This window comes from Micromys minutus (genome assembly GCF_963924665.1).
Source record: "Micromys minutus genome assembly, chromosome: 20".
Classification (NCBI taxonomy): Eukaryota; Metazoa; Chordata; class Mammalia; order Rodentia; family Muridae; genus Micromys; species Micromys minutus.
The window spans coordinates 6,432,501-6,449,128 of record NC_137955.1 but is presented as its reverse complement, the minus strand read 5'-3'; the positions used below and the strand labels follow the sequence as shown (position 1 = coordinate 6,449,128).

The following is a 16,628-nucleotide window of genomic DNA, read 5'->3' as shown; positions in this document are numbered from 1 at the left end:
GTTCTTGCCCTTGCCAAGGATGCTGACACTTTGAGTCATCTTGTCACCAGGGCTCTTTGCCTTACCTACACTCATTTGTCAAGTGGAACTTGCTGCATTTTTCCTTGATTGACAGCATGGTGTCAGTTCATATTACAATAATTTTGGCATGTGTTCAAGGACAAGATATGAAAACAAAACTTTTAAAACAGTACTCTCTATTTTTTAATTAGAAAAAGTTTCCCCGGTAAAAACTGGAAGTGCAAACCACGTAAGACCTGCTGTCTGAGTGCAGTCTCCAGAGGTCCTGCGATAACCTGCCAAGAAACTCTTGGCTTCTCAGCAGTGCTTGTCATGTGAGATGTCACACATCACTGTGGTCCTGGAGCTTCCTATAGTCCTCCATCTGTTAAAGTTGAACTGAGGTGTGGATTTAGAGCTAATTCTAAGATTTCTGTAATGTGTGTCCCAAATGGCATCTGGAAGCATTTTTCTCCCTGTGTTCACTAGGAATGCTCCCGAATGTTTGCAGGGTCCTCTGTGGAGCAGTCTTGAAGGTTCTGTGTTTGTGTCTATAGGGTCATCTGCTTTAAATACCAACGTCACCACTGCACTCTGACATCACTGCTTCCTCCCATTGGATGCCTGGTGCCTTCTGATCCGAAGTAGTCCCCTTCTAAGCATAAATGTCTTGACTGCTGCATTGTGTTCCAGACTGATATCCTAGCATTGATACGTAGGAAATAAAAGAACAGGACAGAATGACAGCGGCTGCACGAGGAAAGAGGAGTAGTGGAAGAAATGAGGAGGAAGAGGGAGGAAGGGTCCCAAGGATGAGATGAGAGCAGGGAATACAAGTGCTCCCCAAGTGATTATATAAAGCAGAGAGCCTCCCTCTGGAGTTGTTTGCTGGCTTGTTTGTTGACTGCTGTTTGCTCACTGGGATATACCTACAGTCTCTGGTTATTTATGGAAATCAAGCATATACTTCAGATTTAAAAAAAATAATTTGTCAATTGAAAATGACGAAAGCCATCCCCCGGCTCCCCTAATTTCACCCCATCCAACCCCAGAATGAAAAGATGCCCTTTTAGAGAACTGGGTGGGCAGAGATATATTGGAAGCAATTTGCATATTTTATCATCTGTCACATTTGAGTTCTAATATATATAAAGTCATTTGTATAAGAACATTAATCCCATACTATTGCCTTACCAGAAAAATCACACAGCCTATTTTACTATAACTTTAATTTGGCATGCAAACATGAAGAGCTGAGTTTAGATTTCCAGGATGAACACATACACATACACACAAAGCGGCTTAAAGGTGTGTGATTCGTGGAACTCCAGTGCTAGCTTAACAGAATCACTGGGCTCCATGTTCAACGAGAGATTCCATCTCAGAAAAGTAAGGTATAGTGTGGTAGAGAAAGATAACCAATGTAGATCTCTAGCTTTCACGTGACCACATACATGTACACCTGAATAAACATATGTATGTGTGTACATACACCATGAAGTTCTTATTTTAATCTTATTTAGCATTTCAGTTGAATGTGTCCACCAAGGTTATAGTTATAATAAGTTAACCCAAAGCTTCTCCAAATATGGGTCCTAAATAAACTGGGACCTTAATAGAGATTAAATAATCAATCTCCACCGCAAAACTCAGGAAGAGGACCTAGTGCTCTGTGGCTTGATAAACCCTCCTGATGATTAGATGTTCACTGAAGTTTGAGAGCCTCTAGCCAAAACCTTTGAAATTCAAAGGGACAAAGGCAAGATGATCTGGTAGAAAATAAAACTCATATTTTATATTCCTTTCAAAAGTTCTATTGCTGTATATTTAAAATGTACCATGACTAACAAATCTGTATATGTTAGAAGTACGTGCTTATATTTTTTGATAGAGCCATGTGGGCTATAAAGGTTGGATACTGTTTCCCTAAGAGTTGAGAACCCTTACTCTACAAACCCAACCGGTCCATTAGCCACCCACATGTCCATGTTCTTACTAATATATTTGTCTCACCTGTTGCTTCTGGAACGCTTTACACATCATTCTCAGTATACCTTGCTCTTCACGTGCAGAGAATTCCCACACTCCTAGCAGAATGGTAAGAAAGCAACATTACACTACATCCCTTCCTTGAGGAAAGAGCTGCAGCGAGGCCGCTTTCTTTCCCCTTCAATGCATTTGTGTGCTGGTGTGTAGACCAGGACCCAGACAGTAGAAAGAAGCACCCCTCTCATGCTCTTTTCTCTTTCTTGTGGCTTGGCTTAGACTGGGGAGATTTCTGCAGAGTGAATCACCCCAATTTCCTTGGTAGCATCCCTCAACCTCTTACACACACCAGCTTACATCAGCCTGGTGGGCCTCTTACATCACGCATGTGAGCAGAAAATATGATTTTAAACATACTCTAAGTGGAGAAGCACAGGAATTTGGAGTAAGGCTGACTTTTGAGCTCAACTGTTTAGGGATTTATAAGAATAAGGTTGAAAGGGTTATTTTCTTTCTAGTTCAGTATTTTTTCCTAAAGCAGGCTGTCAATAACTCAGGGTAATTCCAAAACGGTATATAAGGATGGTCCCTTTCTATGTGCTTGGTTTGGTAATATTGTGTAGGAGCTAAAAACACACACATGGGCTTCGATCTTGTCTCTGCATTTACTTCTCCAGTGATCTTCATCAAGTCCCCTCTCGGGCCTCACGACACATGGAGACTAAGAATACTACCATTTCATAAAGTCAACAGGGGAGCTAAGAGGACGTAAGACCTTAGGACAATGTCTGGATTGAAATAAATTCTCAATAAACATTGCATTGTGTTTTGTTAATGCCGAAAAAATTGCAAAAAAGTAATAAAACAGGATCCTGTTCTAAGTCCTTCATCAGAAAAACTCACCCGCCTTTTCATTTTTGTTTTGTTTTACAGGCCAAGTGCTGATGAGCTTGTGTAATGTACAGTGTACTGAAAATCAAAAGCAATCTCTCCACTGTAGACACTGACCTAAACATTTGCCACTAGCTCCCTCCTCATGCCCCTGACTGTCTGGGTGAAGAACTATTTCTGGTCCTGAGCTAACTGTTGGCAGAGATGTCTATGGAGTTACATTTTCTTCTTAGGAAAGAAAGGAAAATCACATGTCATGCTCCGTGACGGAGCTAGTTAGGTAAAAATCCACTAGCAGTGAGAGAATGTTGTATCAAGGAAGGAAGAAAGAATTTCAAGCTTTCTATAAATGCTCCAAAAAATAATTTGTTTTTAGAGGAGGGTCTAGAACATTCTATCATCAAATCAAAAGGCCTGGGGTAGTGATCATTTTCACGAACTCCTAAGAGTGCTTCAGAACAAGTCATCAGAAACCCACCAAAATGTACTTGAATCCATCACTAAGTAAAAGCGAGCCTGTAATACAAGTGGAAGGAGGGCTAAGCTAATGGGAAGAATTGCCTGATGGGAATTCTCCCCTTGTTCATTTGCTATGATCCCATAGGTCCTACGGAGTGTTTCATCTGAGTCTTTTCAATAAAGTTACAAAATAGATATGACGGTGCTGCTGAGGTATTTGAAGTACTCTAGACCACTTGCGTTTCCTGTCAAGGCTACAATGTAGGCTTTCTCTGGTTACCTCTGCCCCAAGACCCATGATCGTCTGCAGTGCACCAGAACCCCTCCCCGAAATCAGGTTACTGTGACTTTCTTTCACCAGCTACCCCTTGAGGCTTCTTGGAGGACAGTCCCTGGTTCCCGTGGACTCACTTTCAGAGACCACCCAGCTCAGTGCCATTTCCAACTTTGGATTTGATACTGTAAAGATATACGTGTGTGTCCTAACAATGTGTTTTCCTTCTCAAGAGTTTCTATTTGTAATGGACAGTTTTCAAGTTTGAAATTATCTTTTCTTTTTAATCGTTCCTGGGATTTTTAGTCCAGTGGTGTGCATGAATATTGTCCACTTCCTGCTGCCTGTACAAGCTTGCCGATTAACCTTGCCTTCCTTTCTTCTCCCCTGCCTTTTTTCTGTGGGTCTATTCCTGGACATTTAGCAAGCCTATACATTCTTCCTTCAAATGTGTTTACTTAGAAACTAAATAGGATTTGGGGAATTGCAAAGACAAGCCTGAAATGTTTCTTTGCTATCTTTCATGGAGATGTTTCCTCTGGTGCAGGGGAAGCCTCAAGCTCATGTCTGGTTCCACACGTGCCTGCCTGCTTCTCGTTTAACTACAACCCTGTCCGATCTCCATTTCTACATTAAAGAGCTGTCTAGCCTGCACTCTACCCAAAGGGCTTCAGAACACCCACACTGATGTCTTGGTAGAGCAACCATCACCAGTCAAATGAGCTCATTCCCTTACCTTTCAACTTTAAAGTGGAGAATTAAAACCGACAAAGTTGAAAGGTCATTTTAAAGTGAGAGGCTGAGTAATGGCATTGGGCTATTGTGCAGTTCCTGTGCCCAGAGCACTGGGAGGACAGTCCACGTGCCGTGGTAAACTTGCCCTGTTCTTCCTCATGGGGAAACCCGTGTGACAGCCAGTTTGTAACCACCATGGGTGAATCTCCTTTAGCTCTGTTTACAGAGCTGCTGAAAACAGACATTCATTCAGTGTCAAAGATCTTCATCGGTTTTTCTTTAAAGTAGGTACTTCCTCATTAAGTGATAAACACTGGCTCTTTTTCTTCTTAGACTAAGATCAGGTCTTTGCTATCTCTCAATTATATGTCTTATTTCACCATTCAGATCCATGATTTAGCTCAAGAGCCTTTGAAGCTTTTAAATAATTACTTCGGCATGATTCATAATTTATTGGGAAAGCACAGATTGTTGTGAAATTTTTATACATCCTTAAATAATTACCATTTCTAGATCTCCAATTTTATTTCATATCAAGGAAAGTGGTTTTTATCTAGGAAATTTGACTCCACTGTTTCTATTTATTGAGCTTTTCTAGAAGCGTGTCTCTCACAGATGGCTGTCAACTTGCAGTGCGGATACATCTTAATGAGCCCCTCATAAACTGCAAAGTTATGAAGAGCAAATGCCCTCGGCACAGCTCATCCACGCAAGCTGCCCTGCAGCACAGCACACTGTAAACTCTTTCTCGACGACCCTCTGGATCTCCGAGCACATCATGGCTCTAGTTCTTTACTGCCACCTAACACTGTTAGCCTTAAAAACAAAGAAGAAACATCAGCCTCAAAGTATGCTTTTGCCTAATGGTTGTCTACACCAGCTGAGTGTTTAATGTTGATTCAGAAACAAGAGGTTGAGCAGGGCCAGACGAGTAAATCGAGTTTCTAGTCGGCCTGGAACAGTACGGAGTGCATAGTCTCTACATGAAATCCTTAGAAGAATTCCGGAAAAGACTCAGAACTATTCCTTTTTTGGAATTTTCACAAGTGGATTGCTGGGAGTTGATTGTCTGCCGAGTCTTCCAATTATAATCCCATTTGCCACACTACCAAGTAGACATGGTTATCTCAGCATGATAGATAAGAAAAGCCAAACCTCAGAAAACTCTGGAACTGATTTAAAAAATCATCCTTTTATCTTCCTCTTATAAAAATTGAGTGGGGGGCAAGGGATCTAACCTGAGCCTTGTGAGTGCTAGACCATTCTTTAAATCTGAGTTCCATTTTCTTTAAGAAAATAAAGAAGAGTTCACAATAAAAAAAATAGAATGATAGAATTGAGTTGGTGACAGCATCAGTTTGACATGTGACTCCTTATTACACCTCGCTGACCTTTGTAAGCTGCCTGAGAAGTTTCTTTGAAATCTGTGATGTAGCTGACTCTGAATTACAGTCCCTTGAGGTAAACTTCGGGCCTTTGTAATCCAATGAAGAAGCTCATGGTGGAATATATTTTCCATGTATACAGATACTAGCAGCTCATATTTGCATAAAAAATTTACATTGTTACGCAAAATAGCTCTCACATCTATCCAGAAACGCACATTTCCATATGGGGCATAAAGTGTCATCTTTTGACAGTTATGTGAAAAATATGTTAAAATCACATCAACAAAGACACAGTAATACCACAGAATATTCCATTGCATTTATTTATTGTGTGCATGTGTGATGTTGCGTGAGGGGAATGTGTGCACAGGTCAGAGGACAGTTTGTGGGAGTCTATTGTCTTCTTCGCCTGTGTAGGTCCTGGGAAGGAGCTCAGGTTAGCAGGCTTGACAACAAGAACATTTAACCACTGGCTACTTCACAGACTCATCGACACAAAATCTTACTGAGTACAGTACTTACAGACATAGTGCTGGATAGAATCTGAAGCAGAAAGGGAAAGCTGTAAATAAAAAATGCCAAAAACGAAACAAAACAAAAAACCCTCACTGAGTTTTCTCTGCATTCTTTATAGAAATTAAAGCAAAAACTCTGGCGCAGAGTAGAAGCCCTAAGTATCACTGGCTGCTTTCATTAAGCTGGAAACAAGGATTCCTCTTTCCTATGCTCATCCTAAGCCCTGTAGGTAAAATCTCTCACAGATAACAAGGACAACAGAAAAGATTGGATAATTAGTTCTTCTATGACAATATACAATTTGTTATGGAAGTATTAATTGCCGTTTGTGATGTCACAATTGAATAAGATAGAAAACCATTTATTTATTTTATCTAAAACTGCCTTTAGCATTAACAGACTAGGTTAAGCTTGCTCAACTCAGTTATCAGAGTTCATATGAAAACTTTTCATTGTTTTGGACGATATTGATGATATTCATAGCTTCACTAAGCACCAGTTTAGAGGCCTACATACTGTTTAAACACAGCTCAACAGTTTAATATACCTACTTCTAAAAGCCTGGTGGATTAAGATAGAAATTAATTGTATACTGCAAAGATGGGCCCAGACTTTGGATATAATGACATTTAATAAGTGTGATTCTTTCCAAAGAAATACAGAGAATAATAATTGGTATCAGTTTTAATACCATTGAAATCAGGAGAAAATAGTCAGCCTCTAAGTTGTAAGATCTAGATTTTATATCTAAAAATATTTTGTGGATTATAATATAGAACTATATAATGCTTCTTTACCTTAAGTATGTTTTAAAACAACAGATAAATACATAAGTATCTATCTTTAAAACTACCCTGGCTGTAAGAAATCACACTTAAATATAGAATATGTTCATCTATACCAATATGTATATATAAATTTAAAAATATAGACATATATCTATCTATATGTGGATGTATACACATATTTATGAAGTTCTATAAATATATATTTATAGTTAGATCAGTATATATGTATACACATTTATATGCATATCTTTACATATACATACATCTATATGTATTTTATAAGTATATGCATATGTTTAAAAATTAAATCAATTCTGGCTATTTATATTGATTTATGTTTTTATGCCCTATATTCAGTAAGAAATGGCTGTGGTCTCATCAAGTAGTCTCTGGTGCTATAGCCACTCCCACAGTCTTAAGAACACAAAAGCAGATTTCCTCAGCCACAAGCATCTGCTAGCTGTAAGAATTGTAAGACCTAGCAAGACCAGGATCTACAAAGCTATTTTTAGACTCCGTATAACTCCTTGCTAGAGACCATAAAGGGGAATGCTAAGAAAATCAGAGGGGAAAATGGAGAGGCCAAGAAACTCCCATGCCAAAAAGGGTATAGAGGAGGAAAGCAGCCAACACAGAATAAGAAACACATTTTATTTTGAGGACTGAAGAATGTCTTGTGAATGTCAGAGTACCCTGGCCTGCACGCCTGAGCTTCAGGACAGACGCTCCTGTAACAAGAACCACAAGTTGCTGTGTGTAGCCAGCGAACTCCCACCTCTCAGGTCTAGAGAAATCCCCAGAAGGCCCAGCAGACGCACTATAGCGGTGGTTTCTTAATGTGCGGGTCGAGACCCCTGGAGCCACATATATATTTACATCACAATCCATAGCAATAGCAAATTCACGTTTGTGAAGTAGCAATGAAATAATTTCATGGTTATGGGAGCCACCACAGCATGAAAAACTATATTAAAGGGTTGCAGCATTGGGGAGGTTGAGAACCGCGGCTCCGCAGCATCTACACCTTTTCCCAACTCTCTCCTTCTGACCATAAAAGTAGCATTTGTGGAAAGCAAGAGATGTGGTACAATTCAATAATAGTATTTCAATTTTATTTCAGCATAGGTATCATAATGTCAGAATAGTGATGGCTACTTGTTTTAAACACAGCTTTCACTTTTAAAATGGAAAAAAAAAATGAGCAAAACTCTTGGTAAGGCTACTTACTCATTAATTACTCGTTAGTTAGACAAACAGGGCAAAGGGCAACTAGAAGGCGGGGCGGGGCTGAAGCTACACAGGGAGCTCCCCTGGCTTACATAAAGGATCTCAGTTGCTCCCAGAAGATAAGGCGATAGCACAGCAAGTTCCCTCTTGCTTTTAAAAGTCAAGTCTCCTTTAATGACTGACTGTAATCGCTTCGGGGCAGAGTTTGATCCAGGCTCAGCTCACTGCGGAGGAAGTCACAGAGCCAGCCACATGTCCCCATGTGATCACATGCTGTGAAGTGAGAGGAGACTCTTCAATTGCTTTTTGCAAAGGCTCCTGGGGGCACCAAACTTGTGAAGACTCTATGGGGAAAATACAGGTTTTTACCTAACACACAGGTTCATAAGAATCCTCAGGAGGAAGCTTGTGAGCAAAAGGGAGACCGACCATCTGGAAGTGTTCTTGTGTCTGGCTTTCTCTCCTGTTGTATATAAAGCAATGCAGTCACTGGATAGGTATCTGGCTTCTATTCTGCGTTTCTGATCTTGGATAGGCTCTGAAATTACCTTCAAGAATTTGAAACCTAAAATAATTGCTGGACCATACACTGTTCTCTTATGACTTCACTACATAGCTTTTGATGATATAGACTTAAGAGCCATCTAGGGAAATAGCCATCACTAAGCTATGTGACGGTTGGGGTAAGCGTTGCTTTAAAATTAAGGCATATACTTGAGAAGAAGTGCATCCTTGAAAAAAAAATTGAGGGGGATATGCGGAGAGATATCTTGAAGAGCATTCTCCTCGGTAAGTCATTTCTTCTGTCTCCTCACTATTTAGAAAGTAAAAGAGTCCCGTCCTCTCCTCTCGTCCCACTCTGTTTCCTGAGACATTCTCTGCTATTCTGCTTGATAATCAAAAGCAGAATTAAATTCCCAAAGACTATCTTCACTCTGGCAGAAGTTTTGCTTTCCATCTGTGCAAGGTGATACCCAAGTGTTTATCTGTCCTCGCTAAAATCTAAGACCTGCTGAGTAGTCAGTGGGTCACCTTCTCACCTCCCAGTTCCTCGGTGCATCTCCATACCTCAGCCTGTGGGAACTGCTTTCTCAGACTGAGGCATACAGTACGTGAGCACAACCTTGATGTCAGATGGATTGCAGCCGGCTTCTGACGGCTGCTCATTCTTGTTTTCCCCACACATAGTCTCACTGGATCACTGCACTGACCTTGCTTTTCACAGGGAGGATACCAGTCTCCGGGAAAATAAAGTGGTTTTCTTAAGATCAAACTTCTACACGGCAGAGGCATACGTCCACCTGTTTTCTGACTCCAACTCTTTCTCCTGTTTGTCCCTTGACCTTCACTTCCATGACCAAATCATTATATTAGGGACATGCTACCAAAGCAACATACATTTCACTAATTTTCTGAAAGTTATTAGTGATTCAAAAGACCATCAAAGTCTGGTAACTTCAACAATAAAAAGAGCAGATAAATTTAGGGCCAAGACTTACCCTCACGCAAATGCCCAGCATAAACCCTAAGCTTGACTTAACAGCTGTAATGCTTCCCAGTTGTTTGGTCCCATTTACACCATGTGGCTATTTGCACACAGGTAAATCCTCAGCAGAGTAAGTGCCCACTCACCAGCTAAAGACCACAACTAGTATTTTATTCTGTATACATTGCTTTATTGTACACCCAGCTGCTGGTTCATCCTTCTGTCCAGCCAACAACTCATACAGCTTTTCTGAAATTGCAAGCATCAGCCAACTTGACTCCTAAATGAGTCAACATGAATTTTGGGAGCTACCCAGGTCAGCATGAAAGCACTGAGTGCATACAATAAATTTGCTAATATTAATACTAGTGTAGTAGTCATGCTTCCCATGAACTGAGGAGTCCTGGTGCTTGCCTGTCATTCCTGCCCCAGGAGGCAGAAGCAGAAGGGTAAAGAGTTCAAGGCCAGCTTTAGCTACTGAGAGTCTGAAGCCAGCCTGGGTTACATAAGACCCTGTTTAGCTGTTGATACTGCATTCAATTTACTGTTTGCAATACTAGTCACATTGTAACCACTGAATAATGTGTCTTTTGTGCGGAAAAGCAATAGCCATGTGCTTGAAGGCTCTAAAATGGAAGGAATAAACGGCTCATGCGCAGAAGCTAATGCACGCTGCTCTAGGCATTGCAGAACAGAAAAACAACAATGTCTTAGCTTTTCTACTGCTTTTTAGGACATTCTCTGAGACATAGAAGAGTAATACATGAGAATGTGTGTGCTTTTTAACACAGAAATTCATAGTGAAGTTTTAGCAAAGGTTAATTTTATCAGACACATTGTTTTTTTCTGCTAGACTTGCTCAATTCCCTCCCATAATATTTGTGAAGGGCACAATGATCCCAGCTTCTAGAAAGCCTTCATGAATTTGAGACACTGTCAGATGATCCCCTTGAAAACAATTTGATTTAAACATCCTGGTCTCTCTTCTGACTTGCTTTTCTTCAGACAACACATGCTTTTCTTTCTAGTTGCAAAATAATAAAAAGTGCTGGTTCAAAAGGTATATAATATGATAGAGTTTCTGGAAAAAATCCCCCCTGGCCCCTCTTTTGCTCTATTAAATATAAGATCCTGTGGCTTGGAGTGACATTGTATTGGCCAGTTTCTCTGTCATAAATGTACAAATCATGTAACAGAGTTAGTATAAAGTTTGTTTCTTTTCCTGTTTTTCTTTAATCTGCATATGAGCTCCCACAAACAATGTCATAAATAGATAAATAATAGGCAACTGTGATCAAGATGGTTAAACAACATAAAAAAAATATTTGCCTTTGAATGTTCTCCTTCTGCCTTGCCTTCAGAAAAAGATGAATATCACACCAGGATTACTTTTTTTTCTGTTATTTGGGTAACGTTTTATTGGGGTTTTTTCTTCAGAATTTGGCAGCACCATTAAGATATGGGACACAGAGAAATTTCTAAAGACTAAAGGCAATAAAAAAATCTATGTGTTTGTGTGTGTGTGTGTGAGAGAGAGAGAGAGAGAGAGAGACAGACAGACAGACAGACAGACAGACAGAGGCAGAGAGACAGAGAGAGACTAAGAGGGAGAGAGAGGGAGAGGGGGGAGGGGAGAAGAGGAAGGGAGGGAGGGAGGGCTGGAGGGAGGGAGGGAGGAAGGGGAGGGAGGGAGGGCTGGAGAAAGGGAGGGAGGGAGGGAGGGAGGGAGGGAGGGAAGGAGGGAGGAAGGGGAGGGAGGGAGGGATGGAGGGAGGGAGGGAGGGAGAAGGAGAGATGTGAGGTGGGGGTATGTGTTTAGATGTATGTAGTGGGGCAGTGTGGCGTAGGGGAAACTTCTGGTGACTTGAGAGTGAAAGATGCCTGAGGTTTTTGTGGGAGTTCACTTGCTTCAGACACTGGTCCAAGGCTGGCTCCATATGAGACAAATTAGACAGAAACAAGATGGCGTTCATAACTTCCAGATAAAGACAAATTTTGCACAGCAGTTTCTGGGATGCGGTTTGCGCTATTTGACCCTGAAAGACCCAGGATGACTGTGCAGGCGTCACGGCTTGGAGGCTGAGATTTTTGCATTTTTCTGAGTTATATAAGCCATATGGTTAGATAAACTCTTCTCTGCCTATAAAATAGTATTGAAAATGAAAACTAATTTTCACTGTCAAGTTCTTGGTACATAAGTTTTTTTTTTTTTTTTTTTTTACTTAAAATCAAAGTGAATTTTTTTAACTTGGTAATTAACCTTAAAGTTTGCCACTGGCCCACTTTACACAGAAATCGATCCTAAATGCTACAGCATTTAATTAGATTTTATTCTATTTTAAATGAGCAAAGACAGAAATAAAGATAATTCATTGGGAATTAACAGGATTCACCTTTAGGCTTTTTTAAAGCTCAAATTGATCTATAAATGCATGCTTTTAGTTTATATCATCCAAACATGCTCTTCTGGTTGAATATGAATAGTTTTATTTTATTCACATATGAATTTTCTCCTTCAAAAACCAAAAATGATCACTCCATGTTTTTATCATATTTACATATGGAATTTAAAAAGAAAAACTCTACGACTTTAAATTCATGTAGACTTAGATTGCCTCGCATACCTATTGTAACTTTATTACTTTTCTCTTCTTTCATAAAATATTTATTTTTATCATTAAAAACATTTGGGTTTCCACTAATTAGGCACAGCAAACAACAAAATAATATATGTTAGACTAAAACAATAACCTCGATTTTAAAAAAAACCAACTTGAAAATTGGCTCTCTAATCATATTAGGCTGGGGCCCTGATATTAAAAATGTCTTCTGAATGTTAATTGAACAGACCATGCTAGTCCATCTAGGAACAGGGGTTTTCCAGCCCTCTTTGAAGCTAGGAGAGTATTATGCTTTAAGCGTATTTTGGAAATTTCTTCCCACGGCTAAATTGAAAATGTCTGATATTCTCAATTACTTCAAGCGTTTATGATTCTAAGCTCCCAGCAGAAGCCGCTGCCAAGGCAGGGAGGGTGAGCGCTGGTGCTCAGAAGGACACTTATGTAAGAACCACCAGGGTGGTTCTGGCTTGAAAGCATGAAGCCCTGTATTTCAGACTTCAGGCTTCCAGGGCATTTTATTGAGCGTTTTCCCTTCTCAGAGCTGAGACAAAGGGCTGATAGCCGAGTCCTGTAACTGACCGTAGCTTTGCTCTTTCGTTCTATTTGCAGCCCGGAAGATGGTGAGATCCATCCCGAAATCTGCCGGCTTTACATCCAGCTGCAGTGTTGCCTGGAGATGTACACAGCGGAGATGCTGAAATCCATCTGTCTGCTGGGGTCTCTTCAGTTCCATCGGAAAGGTACGCACCAATGGGACACCAGAAACACAGAGAGAGAGTAAGCAGAGCTGACCTTGGGCCACGTGTCCAGGTACTGGCCTGGGCGCATGAGCAGAAGGAATTCAAATCTTCAAAAAAACAGGATATGTGAACTGATCAAGAAAGCCTACCTCGCTGCTCTCTGAACACGTGAGGATTGAAACCTCGGTAGAAACTGTCCTCCAATGTACCTACCAGTTCACTGCGTTGTGAATGTGACTTACACTAGAATCTACAAAGGCTGCAAAGATATGCAAAGATCTTAGTGGAATAGTAAATGTTCTCCGAGAGCCCAGTTTCTCTAAATGAAATGTTGTAAGGAGATAAATGGCATGCTGTGTCCCAGTGTCTTCCAAACAGGAGGGAGCTCAATGGGTTATAGGGAGGCGTGAGCAGTAGCAAGTCTCACTCCCGGCCTTAAGCTATAAATGGAATGTACGGGCTTCAGCAGTGCACGTATCTGGTAGCTACAGCCTCAGCATGCCTTGATCATACTCGCGACGCCTGTTCTGAGTGGGGCTGTCTTTGAGGAATGGACTGTCCTCTCAAGTTCCCCTCCCCATTAGCAAACTGACCACCACAGCCCTGGTCATCATCTATATACACCATTTGACTCATAGCGGATAGGAAACTCCTTCCAATTATAAAACAAACGATCTGGGCTTCGTTCTAACAGGAACACCTTTTTTCTTGAGTCATGGAGGGCTGGAATTTCACTGACTAGCTTAAGCAATTAAGGCCGGCTCATGACACTCGGAGTCTGTTTCATCCAACCAGTCTATGTAGGACAGGGTAGGAGGAACTAGAGAGGAAGGCGGCTTGTCTTCCATTGCTAAAGTATCTGACTTACGTCTTCTCTTTAATTCATCAAAGGAGAATTCCTTGGGACTCCCCTGAGTGTGCACTTTTCATACTTTGAGTCAGGGAAGTGGGAACTGAGAACTGTGCCAATGATTTCAGATTGAAGATGAGGAAGTTCGTAAGCTGGGTGGAGAAACCAGACAATGAAGCAGTTAAAGATTTGAAATCAAGTGGGTATTGCAGTTTGATGACAACATTGACCTGATAATTTAGTAGTGAAAAATCTAATTTTCCGTATGCATTTATGTGTGCATATGCATACAAAAGAACTAAAAACGCAAGTTTTTCTGCAGTGGTCCCAAGACTGGATAGCATTTTCTCAATACATGAGTGTTATTTCCCTTTCCTCAGGGAGTATGTTCTTCACTCCTTTGGTTAATAACAAAGGGTACATTTAGACAAATCAGCCTCATAACACTCCTGATGCCTTATCTAAGAATCAAGTTCTCAGGCACGTGGCAATAAAACAGATTTTACACTCACACATACACATGCCGGTCAGTGTATTCATTCTTTGCATTGTTTGGATAGGTTGGTGTCTCAGTCACTGTGCTATTGCTGTGAGGAGACACCGTGGCCAAAGCAACTCTTGTAAAGAAAGCATATAATTGTGACCTTGCTTTCACTCTTAGAGGTTTTGTCTCTTATCATCATGGATGGGAGCATGGCAGGCATGGTGCTAGAGAAGTAGTTGAGATTTACATCCTGATCTGTATTCAGAGAGAGGAAGAGACACTGGGTTTGGCATGGACTTTTAAAACCTCCAGGTTCTCCTTCAGGTTGACACACTTTCTCCAACAAGGCCATACCTTTTAATCCTTTCAAATAGTAATACTCCCTCCCACATGACAACCCATTCAAATGCATGAACCTATTGGGATCATTTGTTTTCAAACCACCACCATTGGGAAAAGACGGCCTTGTTTTTTCAGATCTGCCTCTGTTATACTGTATGGGCTCCTGCTCCTGGTTTTAGTCCTTGTTTTGGTTTTCTAAGTAGAGTAATGTGTAACCTAGACTGGCCTCCAGCTCCTATGTAGCTGAGAAGAACCTTGAGGTTCTTATTCTCCCGCCCCCACCTCTACAAGCATTAAGGTTAACAAAGCACACCTCCACCTCTGCTTTATGTGGTGAAGGGGCTCCAGTTCAGGACTTGGTGTTTGCTAGATGAGCACCCTAAAAACTGAGCTGCATGCTCAGCTCCACAATTAGCTTTTGAAAAGAAGCTCTTCCTTGCTCGTTCTTGTCTTTGGATTAGAAGAAATCCTTTACTCGGGCGTTCCCTTGCATGTGTTCTCAGAACGGAGAAAAGGCAGGCCATCTCAGCCTTTGCCATCCTCGCCTCCTGTTTATTGTCAGTTTGTGTAGCTTCTCTTTCTGACTTTTCCTTAATAAATAAATAAATAAATAAATAAATAAATAAATAAATAAAGCTGGGGTATAGCTTAGTGGTCTAGCTCTTGCCTAAACCTTAGGTTCTACTCAGAGAACTACAAATGAATGAATGAATGAATGAATGAGTGAGTGAGTGAATAGTAGCTTGAGTTGACTTTGAACTCATAGCAATCCTCTTTGGTCTCTACAGTGCTGAGATGACAAGCATCATCCACTAGCCAATCTTATTTAAGATAGCACTGAAGCTTCCAGCACCTATAGTCATCATGCTATTAAGAAAAAAAAGAATTATTTCCTAAGTCACAAGGAGTCCATGAAAATACTCTTAGAAATAATGACTATTCTCAGCAGGGTCAAAGAATACAAGTCAGCCTCCAAAAGCAATATTTCTATATGGTAGCCATGAACACGTAGTCACCCAAATTAAAAATGTGGTGCAATTAATTATTATTAATTATGTTTATCTGAACATTTATTAAATCTAAAAATCTTACCAGGATCTATAGCCAAAATTATAAAATGGAAGAAATCAAAGAACACCAAATTGATTCCTACATTCAATGAAATTACCATCAAGCTCTCAGCAAGGTTATCTGTGGACGTAAACATGCTTAGTTTAAAGTTCATAACTAGGGGATGGCAGCACAGTAGCTCAGTGGATAGAGACATATCCTACCAAACCTTTCTGCCTGAGTGAGCTTTCCAGAGCCCGTACAGTAGAAGTAGGGAACCAACTCACAATGGCCATGACTACATGCACAAGACCTGCACAATATCAAGCCAGGCCAAGTCCCTGAATGAAAGGGCTCTTGAACTCCAGCTCCTCTGAGAGGCTGCTCATGCTCCAGCAGATGGCACTATATCCAGGTATGTGTTGGCAGCACGAGGTGGGCTTCATGAGCCTTAATAAAAGATCACATAAGACTGTAAGGGAAAGGTCATGGTCAAGTGTAGAGGAGGGATTGGTAGGAAGGGAACACAAATGAGAAATTCTCAAACAAACGAAAAGAATAAACAGAAGAAATAGTGGCATAAATGTTTAGGAAGAAAAAGCAGGTTGCAGCAAGGTCGTCCTATCTACATAACAAGGCTTTGGAGGAGGGGCCTAATATATGAAAAATGGTTCCATATTGTAAGCAATCAAGAAAATGCAAGCTAAAACTGCAGTGAGATTCCATCATGCTGATCAGAATAACTAGGACATAGAATCCACTTAGGTGCCCATCAATCAATGAATGGATAA

The 16,628-nt window shown here is 40.7% G+C and overlaps 1 protein-coding gene across 1 annotated transcript in view; it reads left to right on the top strand.

Annotated features, from left to right (window-relative positions):
- The window catches only part of RGS7BP (regulator of G protein signaling 7 binding protein), a gene marked incomplete at its 3' end in the record, with an annotated part of 99,501 nt that overhangs the window by 58,668 nt on the left and 24,205 nt on the right, over window positions 1-16,628 (top strand). The window contains exon 3 of the mRNA XM_080933881.1: window positions 12,981-13,111. Coding sequence (XP_080790007.1) covers window positions 12,981-13,111 — 131 coding nt within the window. The remainder of the gene's footprint in view (window positions 1-12,980; window positions 13,112-16,628) is intronic.